At 50.3% G+C, this 25,364-nt stretch overlaps 1 protein-coding gene across 3 annotated transcripts in view; it reads left to right on the top strand.

Annotated features, from left to right (window-relative positions):
* The window catches only part of OTOF (otoferlin), a 92,761-nt gene that overhangs the window by 15,147 nt on the left and 52,250 nt on the right, over nt 1-25,364 (top strand). For all 3 annotated transcript variants that reach the window (XM_021697310.1, XM_021697307.1, XM_021697309.1), the window contains exons 3-4: nt 16,401-16,489; nt 23,127-23,226. In XM_021697310.1, the coding sequence (XP_021552985.1) occupies nt 16,401-16,489; nt 23,127-23,226 (189 nt within the window). The remainder of the gene's footprint in view (nt 1-16,400; nt 16,490-23,126; nt 23,227-25,364) is intronic.

The raw sequence follows: 25,364 nt of genomic DNA, 5'->3' as shown, positions 1-25,364 counted from the left end.
CTCAGGGGCCTTTGCACAGGAGAGTCCAGTGCAGAGTGACTGACCCACAGAAGGGCAGTGTGGGCGCAGCCCATGGCTTTCTGCCCTCTGGGGGACTTTTATTCTCCAGAGAAAGGGCCCGCAGGTGTTGGAGGCCTAAAAGTGAGCCCCCGGCTGAGGGCCCAGCTGCACTCAGAGAGGGGCTTCCCTCCCCAGTTCCCTGGGCACGCGGAGGGCTCAGGCTAAGCCCACCTGGGCTTCCAACAAAGCCAGTCTCATTGAGATGTCACGCTTGTCTCTCTAAGAGCTATCGGGGTACCTCTCCCACTGTGTCTCCCCGAAAAGCTATTTTCCTTTTGAACCTTGGGCTCGGAGGGTCGAGTAAGTCATTTGCCCCTGTTAATGGCACCTTATCTCAGCGTTCCCACAACCCTACCCTTATTCGGATGTGTGTTTGCGGGTGTAGTATATGTGTCATTCTCCATTACCCCCATATTTCTTCTCTCGCTCTACAACCATTCCGATGTGTTTAATGTGCATCTTTTGGTTTCCTGTGTGTTCTTATAAAATTTGTGCGGCTGTCTTGTGAGTATGTAACTTGTGTTTCCTTAAATGGCTTTGTGTTACATATTTTACTTTACTTCACTGAGCAAGATGTTTAAGTTCCATCCATGTTGCTACGTGAATCTGTTGCTTCTCCCTGCCGCACTGTACTCTATGGCACGTCCAACACGTATGAGGGTGTTCAGCCATCCTGGTCTGTCTGGGACCGAGGGGGCTCCTGGGACACAAACCGGAAGTGATAAAATGGGAAAAATCCTGGTCTAACTAGGATGAGTTGGTCATCCTGCACATCCTTTACCTACTTACTCCTCCAGAGAGGAAACTCCAGCTTGCCTCTAACCACCTCCAACCATCAGAAAGGCAACGAATATTCTTATGCATGTCCCCTTTGGACTTCTGTGAACATTTCTCTGGAATATACCCCAGGACCTGAAATTGCTGGCTCACAAGATATTGATATGCTTAAGCTTACTCAGCACTGCCGTGGTCTACACTTCTACCAGCAATGCATGAGGATCCCTGATGCCCACTCCTTATCTACACCTACTGGTATTCAGCTTTCTGAGGTCTAACAGTGGTGCCTCATTGTCCTTTTAATAATACATTTAAAGTTTCCTCTTTTGTAAATTGCCTGTTCATATTCTTTGCCCTTTTTCCCTATGGGTGTAGCTGTCTTTTTCTTATTGATTTGCAGTAGCTTTTTATATGTCTGAGAAATCAACCCCTTGTTGGATTTAGAGATTGAAATTTCTGTCAGTCTGCCATCTATTACCTTTGTCCCCTCGCTGACTAGAAGTCCTTAATCTTGGTGTGTTTTCAAATTTTGCTGAAGACGTCTTTATACTCTTCTAGGTTACAGGTGTATTTCCCTACATTTTCTGATTTATAATTGTAATTTTTTTTACCTTGTATGTGGTTTTAGAGAGGGGTACAGTCTTATTTTTCTCCATATAAGAAACCACTTTTTTTTAACATCAATTTGCTAAACAATCAATCATCTTGTCTCCATTTAGGGTCTATGTCTTAGCCTTCTATTCTATCCCTTTAATCTGTTTGTCTGTTCTTGAACTTTACCACACTGTACTCATTAATATGGCATTTTTGTATGTCTTAGTATCTGATGAGGCAAATTCCCTCTGTTTACTCTTCTTTTTAAAGGGTGAACTATTTGTGGACCTCTATTCTTCCAGATAATTTTTTAAATAAGCTTATCAAGTCCTTCCAAAAACCAACTGGAATTTTGATTAAGTTCCATTGGATTTAAAAATTGAGGAAGATGTCAATTTTTTATAAAATTAAATCATCTACTCAAATTATCCACCATCCTTTACTAGCATTTTTAAGTTTACTGCATGGAAGTTATATGATCTTGATTATTTGCCTTCTTTTTAAAACAAGATTTATTTATTTATTCTAGGGGGGGTGGAGGAGGGGCAGAGAGAGAGTATATCCAAGCAGACTCCCACTGAGCAAGGAGCTCAATCTCACAACCCATAAAATCAGGACCTGAGCCAAATCCAAGAGTGCCACCCAGGTGCCCCAATCTTGATTATTTCCTGGATGCTTTCTGGTTTTAGTGTTATCATGAATGGTGTCTTACTTTTACCACATTTTATAGTTGATTATTGCCGACCTAGAGAAAATGCTTTCTCTTCCTTTAGAAGTCCCCCTTTTATCTGACAAACTTGATGAGGTCTCTTACTTGTTTTCATAGTTTATTCTCTTTCTTATGTAGGTGATCATGTCATCTACAAAAAGAGGTTTTATCTCTTCCTTTCAGTCCTATCCCCTTACTTCTTTGTCTTTCCGTAGAGCATTGACCACAATCCCTAGTTCTGTTAGACAGTAATGGTGATTAGTGGGCATCCTTTCTGTGTCGCCAGTATTAAAAGGAATAAGTGCATCTAAAGTTTTGTCATCATATATACTTGCTGTAATAGGATCTTACTATTTAACCTTGTCTAAATTTTTTGCTAAGAGTTTTTATTATAAAAGGTTGTTGAACTTTAAAGTTTCCTCTGCATCTATTGAAACAATCATAACTTTGCTCCTTTAGCATATTCCATAATGTATTACTTTTAATACACTGTTATATTCAACTGGCAAATATTTTTATGCAGCATTTTTGCAGCTACGTTTGTACAATTTTCATCATTTGATAATGCATAAAATTTTCTGGAACAACATGCATAAAATAGAGATTTGCTCTTCCTTGACCTTTTGGAAGAACCACATGTAATGGCCTCTAAGTCTGGATGGTTTTGGAAGGGGCCTCTTCAACCCCCTTTTCAATTTCTCTGTATCTTCTTGCACCAGTTTTGGATTTCTATATTTTTCTAGGCATTTTTTTTGAAGATTTTATCTATTTATTTGAGAGAGAGAGAATGAGAGAGAGAAAGCACATGAGAGGGGGGAGGGTCAGAGGGAGAAGCAGAATCCCCGCCAAGCAGGGAGCCCGATGAGGGACTCGATCCTGGGACTCCAGGATCATGACCTGAGCCGAAGGCAGTGGCTTAACCAACTGAGCCACCCAGGCGCCCCTTTTCTAGGCATTTTTACATTTCATCTAGGTTTTCAAATTTATTAGCACCTATTTGATTGTAAAGTTTTAAAAGTGTTTTAAAGTGTTTTTTGTGCCTATAGTTATTTCCCCTTTTTTATTCCATACTGCATTTATTTTTACCTTCATTCTATTTTTCTGGTCTTGTTAAAGATCTGTTTATCTTATTAATCTTTGTAAAGAACCAGCTTTTGGCTTCGTTAATCTCTTCTGTTGTTCACCATTTCACTGATTTCTGCCTTTTTCTTAATTATTTCCCTTCTCCCTGTTTATTTTATTTTGCTCTGTGGCTCTTTTCCTAACTTCCTGAATTGAGTGCTAAGTCTGTTATTTTTAACTTTTCTTATTTCTTGATAAATGTATTTAAAGATATAAATTTTGCTCTATATTAACTGCATCCTACAAAAGTTTATATGTAGTATTTTCATTATCTTCAGATACCTTCAAATTATCTTCAAATTTTATTTAATCTTCAATTATCTTCAAAAAATATAAAATATTTTTTATATTCCTTTATAACTTTCTTTTAAACTTGAGTTATATAATGTTATTTAGTTTCCAAATGTATATGACATGTTAGCTCCTTATTTTTTTTCATTTCTAGTTTTCTTGCATTATGATCAAAGAGCACAGTCTGTATGACTCTGATCCTTCAGAATTTATTGAGACCTCGATTATGGCCTCTATTCATGGTCATAAATGCTCCCTCTACCTAAAAGGAATGTGTTCAGTGGAGGGTTCTCTATAGAGTGCGATATAACTTCAGGCTTCTTAGTCATACTATTCAGTTCTTCACCTTTTCTGCTTATTTTTCTCTGCTAGATCTATCAGTTTCAAAAATGATTGCAATAAAATCTACTTCTACAATTGTTGATTTACATGTTTCTCCCTGTAGCTGTCAGTTGTTGCTTGATGTGTTTTGAGACTGTATTACTAGTAAGTTCTCTATGTTCATGACGGCTATATCTTCTTGTCTATTTTTCCTTTTCCTGGAACTTAATATCCTTCTTTGTCTCTTATGACATTTTTTGCATTACTTTCTAATTTGCCAGATGTTAAGATTACAATCTCAGCTAATTTTGGCTCATTTGCCTGCTATATCTCTTTCCATTCTTTTATTTTCTTGGTATATCTTTTTTCATGTTTCCGTTTTCAGTATTTCTGTGCCTTTAAATTCAAGTGTGTCTTTTTAGGGCATGCATTCTTTTTTTTTTTTTTAAGACTTTATTTATTTATTTGTCAGGGAGAGAGAGAGACAGAGAGAGAGCACAAGCAGGGGAAGAGGCAGGCAGAGGGAGAAGCAGGCTCCCCACTGAGCAAGGAGCCCAATGCGGGACTTGATCCCAGGACCCTGGGATCATGACCTGTGCTGAGGGCAGATGTTTAACCGACTGAGCCACCCAGGCATCCCTAGGGCATGTATTCTTAGATTAAATTTTCTCTCCCAGCATGAGAGTCTCTGTGCTTTGATTAGTTTTAACTATTTACATCTATTGTAATTGCTGTTTTGCTTTTTATTTCTACTACCACCTTATTTTATATTTTCCATTTACTGTCCTTTTCATTTGTTTTCTTTTCTCCTTTCCAGCTTTCCATGGGATAGATCAGATTTTCTTTCATTAGGTGAAAGTTATACATTCTATTTTTGTTTCCAAGGTAGTCACCCTTTCTTGGTCACGTTTAGGTATCCCTGTTGATGGCTGGGAAACAAATCAGTAATTATAGTTCCCCTATCATGACAAGTATTGTAATACTCTCCTAGTCCACTTTGATTTTCCCTACCTCAGCCCACACCATCTAGGTTATACAATTTTCATTCTAGGTTCTTATGAATGTGTGTTCTCCTTTTCTTCTATTTGTCCTAGCCTTCTTTTTCTTTTTGAGGACAACAATGGTTTTCACCAAGATATCTGATCACCTTTACTTTTCTTATCTCTTGAAGCATCTCTTGGCATTGTTTTTTTCTTCTTATTTGAGTACTTCCTCTAAAAGAAGTTTCAGTCTAGGACTTTGTGTAGCCAACCTTCTAAAGCTTTATAAATCTGAGAACAGTTTTTTATTTCTTCAAATTTGAATGAGACTTTCACTAGATATAAATTTCGAGGCTCAAAGTTCTTTCCTTTACTTCAAAATATCAGTGCCTGTTGCTATTGAGAAGTCTGATGGCCGTCTGGTTCTTGTACCTTTGCGTGGGATCTTTTCTTCCTCCCTGGGGAAAAAAAGCATAATTCCTTTTTCTTTGATAGCCTCAAATTTTATGATAATGTGTCTAACTGTGGGGTCTCTTATCTCTCCTGTTTTGCTCTATTTTGTGAGCTCTTTTCAAATCCAAGGCTTTTCGTCTTTCATATATTATAGAATATTCTCTCTCCATTATTTTTTTCAAATATTCCTTCCATTTAGTTTTTATATTGTTCTCTTCTCTGCACCCCATGTTATCAAATGCTGCTACTTCTACCTCTAGCTGCCATTTCTTTGCTTTTATATTTTTTCGTCTATCAGTCCTTTCCTGCTGTTTTCTGAGGGAGTTCTTCAAAATGATCTCCCAATTTACTAATTTGTTCTTTTTTTCTTAAGATTCCTTGTTCTTGTTTTATATTGCTAATAAATGTCTTTATGGTCCATTTGTCCTAATGATCCTGCCCCCGTTGGTATATACTGTTCAGTGTGTTATCTTGCCTTTATAAGAAATGTCTCTCCAAGTGTTTGTTTACTTCGCCCAGTTCAAGTGCTCCTGGTATCAGCTATGCTATCTGCTGTCCGGTACTGGTGAAGCATCAGAGGCCAGCTCGGTCAGGCCCTGGGGGTTGAAGGGCAGGCGTGAGCACTGTTTGGGGGGGGGGGCTAGTCACCACAGAAACAGGCAAGGTCTCATCTCTAAGCCTTAAGGAGAACCACGGTGGACAGAAAGCAGGCTAGATTTTTTTTTTTTAAAGATTTTATTTATTTATTTGACAGAGAGATAGAGAGAGAGCACAAGTAGGCAAAGAAGCAGGCAGATGGAGAGGGAGAAGCAGGCTCCCCGCAGAGCAGGGAGCCCGATGCGGGACTCGATCCCAGGACCCTGGGATCATGACCTGAGCCGAAGGCAGCCGCTTAACCGACTGAGCCACCCAGGCGCCCCTAAATGTTTGCATTCTTTTTTTTTTTTTTTTAAGATTTTATTTATTTATTTGAGAGAGAGAGAGAATGAGAGACAGAGAGCATGAGAGGGAGGAGGGTCAGAGAGAGAAGTAGACTCCCTGCCAAGCAGGGAGCCCGATGCGGGACTCGATCCCGGGACTCCAGGTTCATGACCTGAGCCGAAGGCATTCGCTTAACCAACTGAGCCACCCAGGTGCCCGCAGGCTAGATTTTTAACCAACTAGTTTTGAGGTTGCACTGACAGGTGGTCCATGAACACCTATTTTTGTCAATCCTCGTCCCAGTAGGGCTGTTGTCACCATTTTATCAGTAAAGGAGAAGGCAACGATCACCCCAAGGTAAGACCAGGGATCAGTAAAAGCAGAACTGATGAAGATTTCTTCCCACCCGTTGTCCCACTGCCGAGTCTGCTCCCTGGCCTCCCCTGGGCAGCCTCCATCCCCCCTCCCGACCCAGATCAGCTCAAAGAGGCTTTGGTCTCTCGTTTCTCACAGTTGTTTGTTCTACTTCCTAGAATCCATATTTCCTTCCTGCTTCTAGAGTTTCTCCAGGATTGATTTTGGGGTGAGAACCAGCAGTCCTAAGTTATCATCTGGCATGAAACAGGAGTTCTGCTGTGGCCCCCCCTCCCCCCAGAATAGCTTACCCCTTCTTTCTTGAGGTTTGTTTCTAATCTTTCTAATCTGAGCCCAGCTCAGCTGGGCTGGGAAGGGCCTCATGGCAGACTGTTTCCTTTGAAGCTGGTATTTAGCTGAGCAGCCACCAGGCTGAGAGGCCACCCAGAACCCCTGTCTCCTCCTCACATTGGGCCCATCTCACATAGTGTGGCTGTGTCTGTAGGCCCATAGCTGCAGGCACAGGGAAGCAAGGCCTTGACCTTCTCTCCTGTGCTCAAGAGTAACCATTGACCATCACAGCCGGCAGGCTGTGCCCTCCACAAGGACAGTTCTGTTCTAGACATCTCCCCTCCTGGCTATGTGACTTTGTTTCTAAGCCTCTGTTACCCATCTGTCAAATGGGACTGATGATAGGTATGAGGTCTCTTTGTCAAATGATGAACAAAATGAAGAGTGGTGGTGACAGTGGAACCATGGCTGCCTACTATGCCAGCATCTTGGCCTTGGGCTTGCCCCACTATGCAACCTATGCTTCCTTCCCCTCCCCACTCCATCAGTCAGGGCCCCGAGAGGAGGGGTTGGTTGAATGGAGACATAGGAGCCTGGCTCAGTCTCTCATAGTCCTGCCTCCCGGGGCCTCTGCCCCCAATCATCCAGGCAGAGCATCTGACTCCTTCTTTATCATCAAGTCTCCCAGGGGACTTGTCTGCCCAGGCCTCAGCCGGTGAGCAACCTGATGCCTCTCCCAAGGGCACAGCCGCCCCTTTCCATTAACTGCTCCTCGGGACACCTGAGCCACAGGTATACATGACATTCAAAGTTAATCACCATGTCCTTCCTCTTCCCGATGCTGCCCAACACGGGGCAAGTGGAGAGTCAGTCCCTGCCGGCCCCAAGCACATGCACGGGGCAAATTTTGAGTACTTCCTGTGTGCCAGGCTAGGATACCCCAGAGGGGGAAGCAGGCTCAACAGCTCATGAGGATCCATGTAGGAACTTGGGCATGGGGGAGCCTCTGGTTCCATGGTGAGAGAGTGGGGAGTGGGCAGATGTTGGGGAGTAATAAGCAAAAGCACATGGCCAGAGTCAGAGAGTAGTCTCAAGATGGGGAGAAGTGGTCCTCACCTGGGGAAAGTCCTACCCATCCATGAGCTGACTAGGAAGTTTCTGGTTGTCACAGGGGGGAACCCACTGGCACTTCATGGAATGGGGGCCAAGGATGCTAAATGACTTGCAAAGCTCAGGCCCTCCCACACTGCAGGGACTTGCCCATCACTTCCCCGGGGAAGCCCCATCTGACAATCATGGCGGCAGCTTCCAGAAGTAGCATTGCTTCCTGAGCAATCCTCTTCTGTCCAATCTCCACAGCAACCTACAGATGATGAAGCTCAGGCTCAGAGAGTATGTATCCATCCCAAGGGCTGTAAGTAGCAAAGCCAGGGCTCTAAGTCCGTGCTTAGATTAGATTAGAAACCCACTCTGGATGCAGCAGTGGGAAGCTACTCCTGGGCCTGACCCCCAACACCCTCGCAAGGCCTTGTTTGGGGGTCTTTCCATGCCCCCTGCCACCATTCCTCCCTCTGAGAAGTGGCCAGCAGTCTGGCTGCCACTGGTCAGCACTGCACTCCCACCAAGCAGGGGAGGCAGCCCTCCACCCCCTGCTCACGGAGGGCCCAGGGGCCTGGGTCAGCTCGGCCCCCAAAGAGAGCCCGGAACTGCCCACATGCTTACAACATGTCTGTCCAGACTGGGGTGGACAAGTCCTAAACTTCCTTGCTGGTCCCTGAAAGAAACAGCCTGTCTATAGTTCTAGAACAAGCTGGGGAAAAGGATCTCATTGGTCCCTTGCAAAACTTCTGAAGGCCTCTTGGCTTTTTAAAGTCTCTTTTCTCACATTTACTGTGCCCAGAACCTTCGAAAATCAGCTCAGTGAGGTACAAAGCACATCGGCCTGGGAGTCGTGAGAACTGGTCTACAGTCCTCACTGAAGTATTAACAAACTCTGTGGCCACTCAACCTCTCGGGACCTCAGATTCCCCTTTTGTAAAATGGGGAGATACTCCCTGTTCTGCCTGCCTTGCAGGACAGATGCATGGTTGAAAAATGAAATAAAAGACAAGATAGCAAATGTCTCTCCCTTCTCTGCCCAGACAAGGGTGAGAGGGGCTGCTGTGGGCTGGGCCGAGGAACCTGAGTGGGGAGGAGGTGGCCTTGGAAGAAAGACAATTCTTCAGACAACAATGGGTGGAAACAGAACCTGGATGTGGTGTCTCCTTTCCCTGAGGCTGGAACCTGAGACCCTGCATTTAACCCACAGCTCTGGAGGAGGGAGGGAGCGGGGTGGGGTGGGGGGAAGGGGAGACAGACTTTGTGCCAGGCCAGCAGCTAGCAGAGAACGCTGCTCTGGGGGAATGAGGGTGGTCACACTGAGCCCACCCCAAGGCAGTTTTATTTGGCTCTAAGCCAGGCCTACATGGACCAGACTCCACAGGAGAGGCCACAGCAGCAACAGTACTTGTAGGAATAAGAAGAGTAGCTGCTATATCCTGAGCACCTAGTGTGTGGCAGGATGGGCTGAGAGCTTCACACAAGCATTATAACTCACTGGGTTAGTATCATTCCAGGTGATAAGTCACCACAATCAGGATTTGAACCCAAGTCTATCTGATCCCAGAGCCTATGGTCACTTGCAAAGTGAACCTGCCCTCAAGGGGCTCAGTCCAGTGGGGAGATGGACCCGGTACAGACAAAGATGGACCATGGGTCTTTTGGACTCAGAGGAGGGAGACGTCATCAGCCTGGGGGTGGGGTGGACAGGGACAGATTCCTGCCCACGTCACTTGTACCTGGAAGTCATGGGCTGTGAGCTCCGTGGGGCCAGGAATCTACCTGTCTGGTTCATCAATGGCCTGGCACCCAGCACAGGGCACAAGGAATATTGCCAAGTGAAAGAATGAACCCAACTTGAGTCTTGGGTCTTTAAATTCCCAAGACACTCTCTTTCCATTGCATTCTAAAGCTGTGCAGCACATTCCAATTTCCGCCCCCCCAAATCTGGAGGACTGTCCCTTTAAGTTCATCATCTTGCTGATTTAGGATGGTTTCCGACCTAGTGAGTGACGAAGTTCAGGATAATCCAGGTCATTCCTCAGCCCGCATCAGAGAAACCTTTCCATGGGTCCTAGATCTCTGGGGCTGATAGGATGCAGAACTCTACCACCCTGGCCAGCACCTGCCAGGTCAAGGCCAAGCCGTGAGCTGGCAATCTAGGTCACGGCTCTACATTCCCAGGGATCCTGAGGCCTCCTCCTCCCAAGAAAGGTCATCCTTTCCTCCTCCTGCCCCTAACACTTGCCACCTTACTTCTGTCAATGTTCCTATCATGGGCAGCAATTTCAGGTCTGTGTGTGTCTCCAGAACTATCCAGGAGCTCCCGTAGAACTAGGAAACACCCCTGCATTTTGTACTGCCCACAGTGCCATGTACAAAGCCTGGCACAAGGAGGTGCTTAGCAAACACAGAAGGTGCTCAGAAAACATTTGCCCTTGAACGGGGCTTGCTGGCTGGTGACATCTTGAGTGGCAGTGTTTGGCTTAGTTACTATCTGAGCCCCCCAGAGTGTTTGGAGGCTGACATGGCGTGGAATCTTAAATGCTGCGTGGATTCCCTTGGCCCAGTCTCTGGGCCACCAATGTTCAGGGCACCTCAGAAATAGAAGGCACAACTTTCAGCTGTTGTGGCCACGGGAAGGGAATCACGCTGGTGCTGTCTCAGGCTGGAGAAAGGCCCTTTGTTCCCAGAAGCCTCCTGCAGTCCCTACAGTGCCATCCCCAAGAATGCCAGGCCTTGCCCTGGCTCCTGGAACTAACAATCTAAGACTCACTATGATAAGCCGCCATGCTGGTCACCCTCTTACCCTGGACTGGGTTCTGTGCCAAGTTCTGTGCTTCATCAGCCTCTCAATCACCCCAAGAACCTGTACTGTGACCGTCACCCTCACTTTACAGAAGAGTAAGCTGAGGTGTGGAGAGGTGAACTAGCCCACCTGAGCTCACCCACCTGCAGCCCAGGCAGCCATTTGAGGCCCATTTATTGTCTACTGTGTGCCAGGTCCCATGCCAGGTGTAGGGAGACCTCCGTGAAGAAGACAAGACTGGGCCTGTCCACTCTGCTCCTGCTCTGAGCTGCTCTGAGAGCAACGGTCAAGCTATCCCTGGAGTTCTTGGGGCAACAGAGGGAGAGGGAGCCATGCTTGAGGCTGCCTCCACCACCAACCGGTGTGTGGAGAGGCAGGGCCTGGGGCATGGAGCCCAGCTCTGCCACTGATGTCAGCCTCCCTGACCTGAGTCTGACTCTTAGAGAGACGGCATGGGATAAAGTCACAGTCATCTGGTGCTGCAGAACGAACCACCCCATTCTCCACATTTTAGGGTTTCTCGTGATTCTGTGGGTTGGCTGGGCTCAGCTGGGCAGTTCTTCTGCATCCAGCTGGGAGAGCAGTTGGTGCTGACTGTTGTCTGGAGCACCTTGGGTCTCCCTGTGGCCTCGTGTTCTCCAGGATCTCTCTCAACGCACTCTCTCCAGCACAGTAGCTTCGACTTCTGTACCTAGTCATTCACTTCTGAGAGGGCCTGGCTCTTATCTCAACCACTAAGCTATATGACCACTTACTAGCTGAATTACTTTGGTCAAATCCGCTCTGAGCCTCAGTTCCCTCATCTGCAAAATGGGGATTAAATCATACAGTATGTGTAAAGTGTGGCGCCAATGCCCAGCACATGGTCAGCACTCAATAAATAAACGTTTTTGTTGCTGTCAATCTAGAAGGATGGTCAGAGCTGCAGACCCCCTCTGAGATTCAGCCTCAGCTAATCTCCCTGGCCTCAGGACAGGGTGCAGTGTGGAGCTCAAGCCCCGAGCTAAGTATCAGGAGACTTGAGTTCCAATCCTGCCTCCACCCCCAACCAGCTATGTGTCCCGCAACACCTCTCACACCCTCCACTTCCCCATGGGCAAAAGAAGCACATCTTGGCCATGTTGCTGTGAGCCTCGGTTATTAGCGAAAAGCACTCTGAGAAGTACCGAATTCTACCCAGGTGTGCTCTCCGGGTTCTGAGGGGGCATGCACAGGCCCAGGAGCTCCACAGCCCCCACACCTCCCCTGTGGTCCTGCTGCACTCCATACACATCAGTACACATCACCCTAACTGGTGGAAAGGAAGTAACAGCAAAAAGTGAGAAGACAATGAGAAATAACACTTTTTCTGGTAAAAGAGAAATGGGACATCAACAGACCAAGGCAGAAGAGGTGGTCAGAGAGTGATGGAGGGAGAGGGAGAGGCGGTGGAGGGCCAGGGAGGGGTGAGGGTCAGCCCCCGACAGTCTGGTAGAAAGTCCCCACAAGGAAAAGCAAAACAAAACAAAATAAGTCATGCCTCTAATTTCTGCAGTGTTGTGTCGCTTACAAAATCCACCTGTGTGATCTCATTTCCACAGCCCCGGGAGGGAGGTATGGTCACCCTCATTTCATCCACGAGGGAGCCGAGGCACCGTGGCAGGAGTGGCCTGCAGTCCCTAAGCTAGGTCATGGCAGAGCCAGGGCGGGACCTCTTAGCTGTCAGAGGAGCTAAGAGAAGTGACAGAGGGTGTGTCCTTCAGAAGTCGACGAGAGGGGTCCTTGCGTGTCCTGCTCACCGCTGTTCCCAGAGTCAGGAGGTATTCGCTGCGGGCGGGAAGGCGGCAGTGGCCCAGGTGGGGCTGGAAATGCTGCACGGGCCACAGCCGGGGGACTCTGAGTCCGGCAGGTGCTTCGCGGTGCCCCGTTGCAAAGCCCTGCGTGCTCCTCGTCGAGGCAGGTGCGGGAGGGAGAGGAAGCTGGCGCCTGACTTCCGTGGGAGGGGCCTGCCCTCAGACCCGGATGCAGGCGCGCGCGCAGGCGCCTGGCCGCTCCGCAGTCCACTCCCGGACCCCTAGAGACGCCGTGGAATCCGTCTCAAATGCAGCTTGGGTCGAGGGCGTGTTAAAAGCTCTGGAAGGGATTCTAGGGTGAGGGTAGGATGGAGGACCACTGAGAGAGGGACAGAGACCGAGACCCGGAGAGAAACTGATAAAGATCGGACTGGAGGCGGTGAGGAGCAGAAAGCAGGGCAGCCAGCAGAAGAGAACAGAGAAGGGGAGGGGGGCATGGGAGGTAGAGAAGTGAGGGACGGGAGTGAGCAAGGAGGGGAGTCAGAGGCGCGAGCTGGAGGACTCCCTCAGGACTAGCCTCGTCTTCGCCCACCAAAGCCCCTGGGACCGCCTTCATCCCTGGCGTCCTCAGTCACTGACCCCCCACCCCAGCGACGCTGGAGCATCTGCTCCTCCTGTCCCCTCGTCCTGGGGCTCCTTCCCGGAAACATTGAATGTGGTATATTCCCGAAAGGGCCCCCCCTCCCCCCCCCCCCGCTGTCCATCCAGGCCTTTCCTGCGGAGTCTCCTGTGCAGGCAGCCCACCCAGACCCCCCTACGCTCTGTTCGGTGCATCGGCCCATGGCGACCAGCTCCGTATTCCTGTCACGAACCCCCTCCCCCCAGCCCAGTAAACTGCACCCCAGTCACTAGGCAAGTCAGTGCCTGGTGGCGAGCAGGCAGAAGTCCCAAGCAGTTCCTTCTCTGGGTCCCTTTTCCTCTAAATGAGTTCTGCTGATCCTTTGTGTTCAGTTCATTAATGTCACTGCTCAGCACCCCTTCCTGTCATGGCGCCACTGCCACAGTGACCTCCTTTATCTCCTAATCGTCCTCTCCTTCCAAAGTCAAGACCCCACCCGCACACCTTCAGGTGGAGCAAACACCCACCCCCTTCATCCCACAGAAACGGAAATCTTGAAATCTCGGAGGCTCCCCAGGCCTCTCCCTTGGGCACTGTGGCTGGTGAGTTGGGCCTTCACGAGCTAGCTTATTTCCCTGCAGCTCAATTAAAAGCAACTTCATTAAGAAAACCACACACTCGGCAGAGCTGGAGGCATGCAGCTGGAGATATTATAGCAGGAGCAAAAGCCACTTAATGAGGCCTGCAGGCCGGGGTGGGCTGCCTGCTCATCCTGCCCTTCTGGGTCCACGGCCTCCAAAGTCCTCCCCAGGCCCCACTCAGAACCCTCTCCCTCCCCGGCCTCCACCCCTTCTCTGTCCACTGCTTCTTCCTCTCTCACCTGCCCACTCCAGCTGAATCCTCCCCGGGACTGAAGAGAATAACAGGAGGCCTTTTTCCTGAGACAGGCCCTGCCCGCACTGTGCAGTGACCTGCCAAGCTGGTTTGGTGCCCCCCAAACCCCTGGGCCCCCAGTATGGGAGAAGGAAGCTTTAGAATGGCTTGTAGGGCCAGCTCTCAGAGGATCCCCAGGGCCTGCTCAGCCACCAACAACAAAGTTCTCTGAATCATGTTCCTTCTGTGCGGCCTGGCTTCCCTGTGTATGAAACAGAGAACACGGGAGCAGCCTCTTGGGTTGGAATAGAGACTAAATAAATTAGTGCATCTAAACCACTCAGCCCCCTGCATAATGAAAAGTTCTCTACAAATGGCAGCCATTATTCAGATTATTATCGTTATTGTTTATTTCTAGCCTACTGAGCAGCCTGGATTGGAAGGGGTATAAAAATGAAACAAATTTAGAAGTCACTGCCTTCCAGCTGTTCTGTCAAAATCCCCGTCGATACCATCTCTTAGCGGCATCGTGAGCAGACCTCAGAGCTTTCTGGTAATCTTCAAGTCCAGTCCAGGAAGGCTTGCTGTTCCAGTCCAGCATCTCCTTTGAGCCTGGGCCTAGTCTTCTCGTTTCTGTCAGCCTTGTGGCTCCAGACACAGAGTGGGACAAGGGCACCTGCTCTGGCCCTCAGCATCCTCTAGCCGCTCCAGCCCAGGGTTGGGGACATGGTCTGATTCTGGGGGCACTGCCATGGGTGTAGCCCCTCCTTGTGGTGTGACAGCTTCTCTGGCAAGCTCCAACCAGCTCTGGAAGCTGTCAGCACGGCCAGCCTGCAAACGCTAGCTGTCTCAGAGAGCGCCATGTGGGTGGGTCCTGTGGGGAACCTGAGAGGGCCTCACCACACCATACGGATTCCCAACCTAGGACTCCTGACTCCACCCCACCTCAGCTCCTGCCGCTGGGGGCATAGCCCCGCAGCCTCACCCAAGCTGAGGACCCCTCCCCTGGAGGGCAGGCTTGGGTGGAAGGTCAGCAGGCTTGCTGAGCCTGGCTCCCCTTCACAGCACCCCCTTGGCCCCACAGAGCAGAAACCACATACTTGACACACCTAGCGGTGGCATGTCAAATTAGTTATGGCCACCGCCTTGCCCAAGGTGGCCCGCGGGTCTCCCTAGAGGCTTGGGGAACGGACCAGTCAGTCCACTGCCCTGGCAGATGTTATTGGGAACTTGCATGTTAGGCTCCCCTTCCTACAGGTGCCTCAATCTCTCTGAGCAATTGTCCTAGGAAGGGGCCACAAAAACGCTGGGCCAGGATATTACTGTTGCCATCTTTCCCTTCCCCAGTCTTCTTTACACCCCAGGAAGAGGGAGCGCTGGGGTGGTGGTTGGGGGTAGCAGGCCTTTGAGGAAGCCCTGAGGCAGGCACCTGGTTCTGCCTGTTGGCAGCTCTCTTTAGAGAATGGGGTACTTAGCACCTCTAGCCTCTATTTTGGGCCCTCCTTGACATTTCTAAGGCATCAGGAAAAATCCCACTCAACTTCCTGCTCATCATGATTATCAATTTAATAATGAAGCCAAGATCAGGTCATGATCTCAGGGTCCTGGGATCGAGTCCCGCGTCGGGCTCCTTGCTCAGCGGGGAGCCTGCTTCTCCCTCTGCTCCTCCCCCTGCTCGTTCTCTCTCTCTCTCTGATAAATAAATAAATAAAATCTTAAAAAAAAAAATAACGAAGCCAAGATAGAAGTGGTGAGGGTAAATTTAGAAACAGCGTGCTGGAAACAGGCCGCCCGTCCTCTGTGGGACTGATCCTAATAACACTAAACAGCTAAAGTCTGTTCCCAAAGTTAACATTGCCAATGTGAGGAGTGATTTGACCTGAATGGGGGCCCAGGACCTCCCACTCAAGGCAGAGCTTGGACCAGCCAAAATGCTTCTGTCAGGAGAGAGCTGGGAGCTTACAGTTCCACTCAGCACACAGCAAAAACCAAGCCCATGCCCACAATCCTTGCTGTTACCCTGGAGCCCACTCCATCCTGGCTGCACCACCCACTCCTGAGTGCACCCCAGGAATTGGGCTGAGACTCAGAAGTCCTGGTTAGCCCTAGGTTCTTGCACTCACCATATGACCTTGGGTAGGTCACTGAACCTCTCTGAGTGCCATCTTTGAAAGAGGAATGGGTCACAATACCCATGTTACAAGGGGGTGCTTGGAATTATATGAGATTCTAGGTGTGAACTTTATCCCTGTGGGGCACTGGGTTCATGTGGAGGGCCACCTTACCAGGGATCCGCCTCCTACTCGTCATACCCTTTCATTTCCATCTAAGGCCACAGCTGTCTCTCTCTCCCTAGACCTTCCGGTGGCCAGTGGCCAGCAGCATCGACAGCAATGAGATACTTGAGATTCAGATCTTCAACTATAGCAAAGTCTTCAGCAACAAGTAAGTGTGGGGTGGGAGAGGTGGGGCCTGAAGGGACTGGGGACCTGCCCTCCTCCTTGGGCTACCCTGTCTTTTGGGCTTAAAAGGGGACTCACACCCCCAGCCTACTCTGGACTGGCTGTCAAAGAACCCCCTCCTTGCTCTCTCATATTGTCCTTAGAGTCCCTCATCGCTTCTCGGCCTTTTGGCTAAGATCAAGTGTCCTTAGAGTCCCTCGGCCCTCCCAAACATTGTCAGCCAAGAACACCCTACCCTCCCATTCACTCCTTCTGTCCCCAGCCCCATCTCAGCTTCCTATCCCCTTCTTTAAGTCTCCCGCTTTATACCATCCTGGGTGACAGTTACCCAGCAGAGGAGTTAACAGAATGGCTGATAATGTACTCCAATAGACCATCTGTAGCCTTGAGGGCAAACTTGCCACACCTGGGAAGACTGAGAAGCTCTGAGGCAGTTGGGTGCAGTGGTTTGGGAATCAGGAAAGCCTGATCTCAGATTTCAAGCTCAGTCATCTACTGTGTGACCCTGAGATGGTTACATAATCTCTCTGAGTTCAAAGTACTCACCTGTAGAAAGTGTAGGTATTTACCTCAAAGGAAGCTGTGAGAATTAAATGAGATAGATATTCATTCATTCATTCACTCATTCATTCTTCCAAATGTTTACTAAGTGCCTACTGTGTGTCAGGCACTGAACTAGGTGCTGAGGATAGCAAGTGCCTACCCTCATGGGGCTTCCATTCTTCAATGAAGCACACCTACCACATGAGCACTGTCACTACTAAGGGTTCAGTAAAAGTAGTTCCCATCCATCTCTCGGGCAACAAACAGAATTCAGGATGATTTGAACAGTCTGGAATGGTGGCTAAATATAATAAATGTAAAGTCTCATTTGGAGATTCAAAACCAGCTGCTTTTATACCAGCTAGAGGGGGTCATGGCTGAATAGCAACATGTCCAGAAAAGCATGGGGATATTACTGGATGAGAGTGCAATATTACTCAACAGTGCAGTATTACTCAACAGGACTACAAACAAAAGAAACCTGACTTAATCCTAGCTCATATTAATAGAAGTAGAACAATCAGAGCAGGAGAGGTGAAGGATGAGGTTCCACTCTCCTCATGCTGGTTGAAGAGAATACCAGTAGGCAGCTCCTTGGGGTGCCAGGAGAAGAGACCTTAAGTCTGACAAGGGGATGAGAGCCTCAAGGAGAAAATCACAGAGGACATGTCCATCCATCCATATATCTATCCTTCCATCCATCCATCCTTCCATCCATTCATTTTTTCCATCCATCCATCCATCCATCCATCCATCCTTCCTTCCTTCCGTCCATCCTTCTCTCCATCCTTCCTTCCATTAATCCTTCCATTCATCCTTCCTTTCATCCATCCTTCCATCCATCCTTCTGTCCATTCATCCATCTATCCATCCATCCATCCATCCATCCATCCATCCATCCATCCATCCAATCACTCATCAAACATTCACGGAGCAAATATTCTCTAGCAGGCAGACACTGTGCTAGTCACGGAAGGTACTGAAATGAGAGATTAAGTCACCATGCCTTTCCCCCAAGAAGGTTTTCTGCCATTTGGAAGAGGAAAGAGAGATGTGTGCCCAGGCACAGGACCAGGACCAGGCTGCATTGCTGGGAGACAGCAGACAGCTGAAAGATAACCAGAACTCTCCAACCAATGAGTTGTTAGGAAGTAGTGAGGTCCCCATCATGGGGAGAGGCTGAGTAGGGAGTGGACCACAATGTTGTGAAGGGGATTTCTGTATGGGGATTTTTGAATTGGGCTGAACCACACAGGCTTCAAGGATTCTGTGGTTTTTATTGAGAACCCACAACATCTCAGCTGAGCATGGGGTGTGGGCATTTTAGGCCTGCTGGCAGGGCCACAGGGGAAGATGTTCAGGACAGAGGGGCCACCCTTTGGCCTCTTGGGGTATCACAACATTCAGGCAGCTGCTATAGTATCCACAAGAGAGGTTAGTGGGACACCCTACCAGGTGCCCCCAAGATGAAGCAAAACTTTCTTCCCTAGGGTGAGAGATCGGGTGACCTGTGAGGATAAGAAAAACAGGAGCAGAAGGGACACAGACCGAAGTGGGTGTGGAAAGGAAGAATTGGAAGCTGAGGGTCAGGAGAGGCATCCAGGCACCCCAGCAGGGACCCACATGCTGTCAGAGCTTCCAGGAGCCTCAGAGCCTAGCCAGTGCAACCCTCACTGCACAGATGGGGAAGCTGAGTCTCAGAGAGGTGACTGAGGCCACTGGACAGTGGCAGGGCTGGGGCTAGGATGCCTGTCTTCCTTCTCCCATTCCTAATCCTGGACTTCCCAGAAAACCAGGGCGTGTGAGCAGTGATTGTGGACACCACTGACATGATTGAAATTAGTACGTTCTTTACAGTGAAAGGCGCTAGACAGTCACTGAAATGCTGGAAACCCTCGGAAACATAAAAACTCTTGCTATAAACAAATCAGAAGTATTTGTTAAATTGGGAATTGAATACCATCCCAGTGAATACACTGAAACTTTAGGCTTCAGTTAATTGTTCTGAAATGCCAACAAGCGAGAGACAGAGCAGGGGAGTTCCTAACCTAATTGTCCCCTTCTTACTCTCTCTCCACCCTCCCTGCTCCACCCAAGAGGAGGCAGGAAACCCCTCCAGGAGAGGTCTGGCCTGATGGGAAAGGGTCCTCTCATTTTCTTGGAAAAGGAGTGGCCATCCCGTGAAGAACACAAGGCCCATCCTGACACAGGCCAGCTTGGGGGTTGGAGTGGGAGGGCAGGGTGCTTGGAGTCAGTGGGGCTCAGGTCTCCCCACCCTGGAGGCCCCGGGCTCCTTCTCATGAGGCAGCTGAGATGAGGGGGGCCTCTGGGGTTTGAACTGGGCTTAGCAGCCAGCAAAGCCACTTCTGCCACTGGGGACAGTGCCTGGCCCCTAGCAGGCCCCTGATTACTTTGTGGAATGAGTGAATGAATAAATGCCCCATGGGGTCAGGAGTCAGAGGGTGTGTGGGGTGGAAGGGTCTGGAAGCAGAAATCCAAATGATCCTTCTTCTCTGAAAAGTTCAGGGCACTCTGAGGTGAGAGCCAAGTCACATGATTGATGCATTTGGGAAAACTGAGGTAAAGGAAGCTGGTATGAGAAATAGTTTATGGGCCTGATCTCATTACCCCCATCTCAGAGAAAGAGACTTGTTCTAGTAGCAGAGGGTGGCTTGGGAACTGGCCCCTTCCCCAGTGGTGGTAGGGGCTGCCAGTGGGGAGCGATTCCTGATCAGTCACCAGGAGACCCCAAGTCTGCCCAGCCTGCCTTGAATGAGGTCCTCCTTCAGGAACCTCCTGTGAGGACAAGGTGTCAGATCCAGAGGACCTTGTGTGTTCCCCTTTCCCTGTGCAGAACCATTGATGGGGAACAGTCTGCTACAAGCTCCAGTCTCCTGGGACTTCTGAATAATTCAGGAGCCAGGAGAGCAGTGGAGGCCTGGCCAGGCCCTGGGCACTTGACATGGGCTACCAGGGGAAAGCCATGAATCATTGACAGGTCCTGGTGCCCGGTTGCCGCTCTCTTGTGGTCCGTCTCTGGGCCCATCCATGCCTGAGGCCCCCTCCCTGCTGCCCTGCCCAGCCCACCTGGCCACTCTGTGGGGGCCAGCCCAGCCTCCTAGGTGGCTGTGGGCCCCGTAGGGGCTGCCCTTTTTGTGATGGGTAACTTCAATGGGCCACATGAGGGAGGCCACAGAGGACAGAGTCAGGTTCCAGCTCCTTCACCTAACTTGGGGAAACAGGCCCAGCAAGGGTCCTTGCCCAGGATCACACAGCAAGGGCAGGGCAGAGCTGGTCTTCAACTCAGACCTTCTGACCCCCAGGCCAGTGTTCCTTCCCAGAGGATGAACGGCCTCACACCTCCACTTTCCAGAGAAAGGACCCTGCTGTCCCAGGGCTCATGAGCCCACCCTGCCTGGTCACCCCGGGCGCCCATCCTCCCAGGCAGCTCATCCGTGCTGACCCACCCAGAGGATGGCATTTAGTCTGCGTGTGGACAAGGCTCAGACCAGGGCGTGAGGGGTGGGGAATTTGCCAGGAGGCGGACCACAGAGTAAGTGTGGCTAAAGCAGCGAGAGCCCCTGTGGAGTAGAGTTGCCCGTCACAGAGTGTCTAGCAGGGGGTGGAGAGTAGGAGTCAGGGAGGATGCTGAAGGGACTCTTGCTTAACAAAATGCTGGGCAAGCCTTCCTCTGGGGCCCCCAAGTCTAAGGTCTGAGCCTTACCTCAGTGAGCCCTGGCGGGGGGGAATGGCTCCATCCTGCTCCCTGGGGGTCTCTTGTCACATTGCAGCATCTCTGCTGATCCTTCCCCTGCTGTGCGAGGGGCAGTGTCCAGGAAAGATGGCCCGAGTGCCCCCACTCCACGGGTGCTCAGTGGGTCCTACTAGGACTCAAAGGGCCCGTTGGCAAAGGGAAGTAGTGGACAGGGATTCTCGAAGTGTGCTCCCCAGCCAGCATCGTCAGTGTTACCTGGAAACTTGTCAGAAACACCTATTCTCAGGGCCGTCCTGCCTGCTGCATCAGACTCCGGGGCGGCGGGTGGGGCCAGGGGTGACCTGGAGCTGGCTCTTACCCGCTCCCAAGAGCAGATGGTGCACATCTCTGGGAGTTCAGGGACCGCACGTTGGAAGCTTGAAATTGGCCTTGGCGCAAGTATTGGCACCATAGAGATCATCAGGAGCTCCAAGTCAGGACTGTCCTTCTCTCCCAGCCGGGGGTCAAACAGTTGCCAGCACAACCGTGGACGCGGAGGTCCCAGCCATTTATGTTTTCAGAAGCCCTCCAGAAGATTCTGTTTATTCGGAAGTTCGAAAACCACTGATTGAAAATCAAAAGAGGTGAAGCTGTCAAAAGACCCGTATTTTTTCATAATTATAGCCTGTTGTTAGAATGTCTACACAGTACGAGGGCTGCAAACCCACCCACCTCCTCATGTCATAAAGACAAAGCTGAGACTGAGGGGCAGCTGCTCCAGGTCCCCTGGCCCCTTGCCAGGAATTCTCCTCCCTGGGCACGGCCCAAGCCGGGGAGAGGCCAGGACGCCGCCAGGGAGGCCTCCGCTGGGCTGGGTCTCAGAAGCCCCTGGAAGCCTGGTCAGGCTTTCCAGTGGAGGAGTGGTATGAAGAGTTTTGCCCTTGGAGAGGCAGGACAGCGGGTGGACAGGGCTCTGAGCCCCGGAGGGAAGCATTTCATGTTTGTCCACCAGGGCTGCTCCGGCCACTTCCTCCCCCCACACAGATGGGAGCCTTTTTTTTTTTAAACAGTATCCACTCTGTGTGCTCCTCAGGAGAGTGCAGACATCCGACATGTCCATTAAAGTCACAATTTGCCCCCTGCCTCACCTCGCTTGGATGTGCCGTCTGTTAGCTGCGTCCCTTCCTACTTTCTCGGACTCACCTTCCTCCTCTGTAAATCAAGAGCAGCAGCGGGTGACCCCAAGGCCCCTCCAGCTCTCACACACTTTGGGCGCTCCCCTTAGCCTTTGCCGCTTAAAACAGTTGAACGTTTTAATCTACCCCATGTGGAATCACCATGTGAGAACGTCTTTCAGTTCCCGGTTCTCTCCCAGAGCAATGACCTTCAAACCATAGGGTGAAATGGGGTTCAAGTCAACTCAATCAGCATTTATTAGGCACCCACTGTTGTTCACTAATTCAGCCAGCAGATGTTGAGAGCTCCTGTGTGCTGGAAATAGCAAACAGAGGCTGGAAGTAGGAAACATAGCCCTCCACCCCCCAAACCCCCATCCCCGCTTTGGAGAGGCTCATGGCAGAGCCACACCCCTCCATACCCACCAGACCGCTTCTGGAGTGCTGACTATGTGCTAGATGCTCAGAGGCTCTCAGCCCTCTAAACAACCCAGAGAAGCAGGATTATTGGCTCATCTTAGGAGAAGCAGGACTGAGAGAGCCTAGCCTGTCAGGGAAGCAGCTAACGTGCTGGGGTCAGAGCTGGGCTTCAGGTCGCAGGACTGTGCTCTTGGTAGCACTGAGCTCCCCTCCTCTGCTGTCAGGTGGGAATGTGGGGATCCCACAACCAGATGGGCCCTTGCCCTCAATGGGCTTGCGGAATGCAGATGTGAGTATTGCGGACTACTCTGGGGACCAGTGAGCCAGTGGTGGGTAGAGACCTTGGTTAGGGAGGTAGAAGGGGGCAGAAGCTGCTTGTGTGTCCACGAACCTCCGGTCCTTTCCCAACAACCTCCACACTGGGCATCTGGGCAGGGGCTCAGCTGAAGCCCAACTCCACATGCTCAAGGAACACAAGCCAGGGGGTACCCAGCCCCCATCTGGGGACATCCCCCAAGGGTGTTCACTGCCCATGAGCTCTCCCAGGGAAGTGGGTCTCACACGTACAACCACTCACACTCATTGGGGGCCACGTGCCCTCCTGGACATGCTGCCCTGGCCAGGACCAGCCCCTGCTCTGGGGCCACCTTCTCCAAGCTTAGCCTGGAGCCTAAGCACACCTTCCGTCTCTCCAGCCCACTGCCCAGCCAGTCACAGCCCCTTGGGATGTCAGTTCCTCACTCTGGCCTCTTCGTGTGGAACTGCCATGCCCCCTCTGCCATCCACAGGCTCATCGGGACTTTCTGCATGGTGCTGCAGAAGGTGGTGGAGGAGAACCACGTGGAGGTGACTGACACACTGATGGATGACAACAATGCTATCATCAAGGTGGGTCTGCCCCAGAGAGTCCCTGGACTTGCCCTTTATGGGGTCCCGCAGGGGCCTGTTTCATCTGCCTCCTCCCACTCATAAGGTGGTCTGGGGGATGCTCCTAGTGGGTGGCGAGGTGAGGCAGGAGGAGGAGACTCAGGTCAGACTGCCGGAGCCCCTCAGCCTGGGGCCCATGGCTGGAGCACTGGAGGCACGGTAGGGTCTGCTGTCCCAAGGGGGAGGGACAGCATCCGAAGGCCAGGCTGAGCCCTGCTGGCCACTCCAGGCCATGATCTTCATTCTGCACGCCTGCCCTGGAGTCTCTTTAAGACTAGCCACTCGGTGAGGGCAGGTACCTCGTTTTCTATCCCTGTTGTCACGTCCCATCCCAGCACTTCCAACGTGAGCACACACATGCTAATGATGCACGGTCTGTAGGCACTCAGTACCTGTTCTTTTTTTTTTTTTTTTTAAGATTTTATTTATTTATTTGACAGAGAAAGACACAGCGAGAGAGGGAACACAAACGGGGAGTGGGAGAGGGAGAAGCAGACTCCCTGCCGAGCAGGGAGCCCGATGTGGGACTCGATCCCGGGACTCCAGGATCATGACCTGAGCCGAAGGCAGTCGCTTAACCAACTGAGCCACCCAGGTGCCCTCTCAGTACCTGTTCTAACAAAGCGAGGAAATGAGCTAACCTGGAGGCTCTGACCTGAGGCTCTGCTCTGATGCATTTGTCCCCTTCAGCTCATTCATGTCCACTCACAGGCAGTTAGACTGTGCTGACGAGCACAGCCCCTGCATCCGAACCTTAGGCCACTAACTGTGTGACTTGAGCAGGTTACCTATCATCAGCAAAGTGAGCAACATTATATCTGCTTCATAGGAATTGTTCTGAAGATTAAATGAGAATACACAGACAGTACTTAGAATAGTTAGGCACCTAAGGAATGCTCCATAAATACATAAAATAATATTGGTAACTCCTATTTCCTGACCTCAGTTTACCTGTGTGTGTAAAATGGGGTTTGCCATGGTTCTCTCACCTGCATCCTGCATAATATATGGCCTGATGTGGTAAGCCAGCAGGATAGCCTCAGAGGGCAGGGCTGCAGCCAGGGGGAGCCAGAATGGAAGGAATCCCCTCTGAGGAGTGCCAAGGGTGGAGAAAAATTCCCACAGTGCCTTGGTGTCTCAAGATGCTTTCTTGCAGAGAACAGGAGGGCATTCGGGACTTCACAGCATGGCCCCAGCCAGGCTATTCCTTCCATGGGCTGGTGTGGGCAGGGGGGCTTCTTGAAGTCAGGAGGGCTCGGCCACCCCAGCAAGGGGAGAGGGGATGCAGAACAACCTCTGGACACCAGTGGGAGGAAGTGAGATGAGAAAGGAGGAAGGAGGCAGTGACGAGTAGGCAGGACAATCCATGCTCTGTATTTCTAGAATCAGGCTGAGGAAAGGACTTACAGATGATCTAGCCCATCTCCCACCTACCACTGCTACCCATTTAGTGGATGGGAACCCTGACGTCCTGGATGGGGAATGAATTTAGTCAAGGTCAGACAGCTGGTCAACAACAGAGCCAATACTGGGACCCAGGACTTCCAACGCCAGGCCACCATTTTCCCACCACACCATCCCTGGTCACATCAAAAGGGCCACATTGGCTCAGTGTGAAGGACATGAGGCTTGGAGTCAGCCCGGCTGGGCTCAGATCCCAGCACTAGCACATCCTAGCTATGTGACTTCAAGCAAGTAATTTACCCTCTCGTACATTGGGTAGGGTAAGTTGAAGTGTTGAGAAGATCAAATGAGTTTATAGTAAAGCATCTTAACACAACATCTAGCACAGTGAGGGTTCAGAAAATGTGTACCTTTTCCTTCCCTGGGGACATCGAAGCCTGGGTGTTCGGAAGCCTATGTGTCGAACGAAGGCTGCCTATGTGGGTGGCAGGAGCAAGTCAACCCCCAACCTGTGAGGAAAAGCAGGTACATCTGGGAGACAGCCTGACACCCATGCAGGCTGAGGAAGGGACTAGAATGAGTCTTCCCTGTGTACCGGGGAGACACTAGAGCTGAAAGGAGGTAAGTGGCCCAAGGACTCAGAGCAAGAAGCCCAACCAGGATTCTCAAGTGTGCAGCCTGGGCCCAGGTTTGGG

The sequence above is a fragment of the Neomonachus schauinslandi genome, chromosome 10, assembly GCF_002201575.2.
Source record: "Neomonachus schauinslandi chromosome 10, ASM220157v2, whole genome shotgun sequence".
In the NCBI taxonomy this organism is placed as follows: domain Eukaryota; kingdom Metazoa; phylum Chordata; class Mammalia; order Carnivora; family Phocidae; genus Neomonachus; species Neomonachus schauinslandi.
Note: the sequence above shows the minus strand (reverse complement) of the source record. Positions and strands in the feature narration are given on the sequence as shown.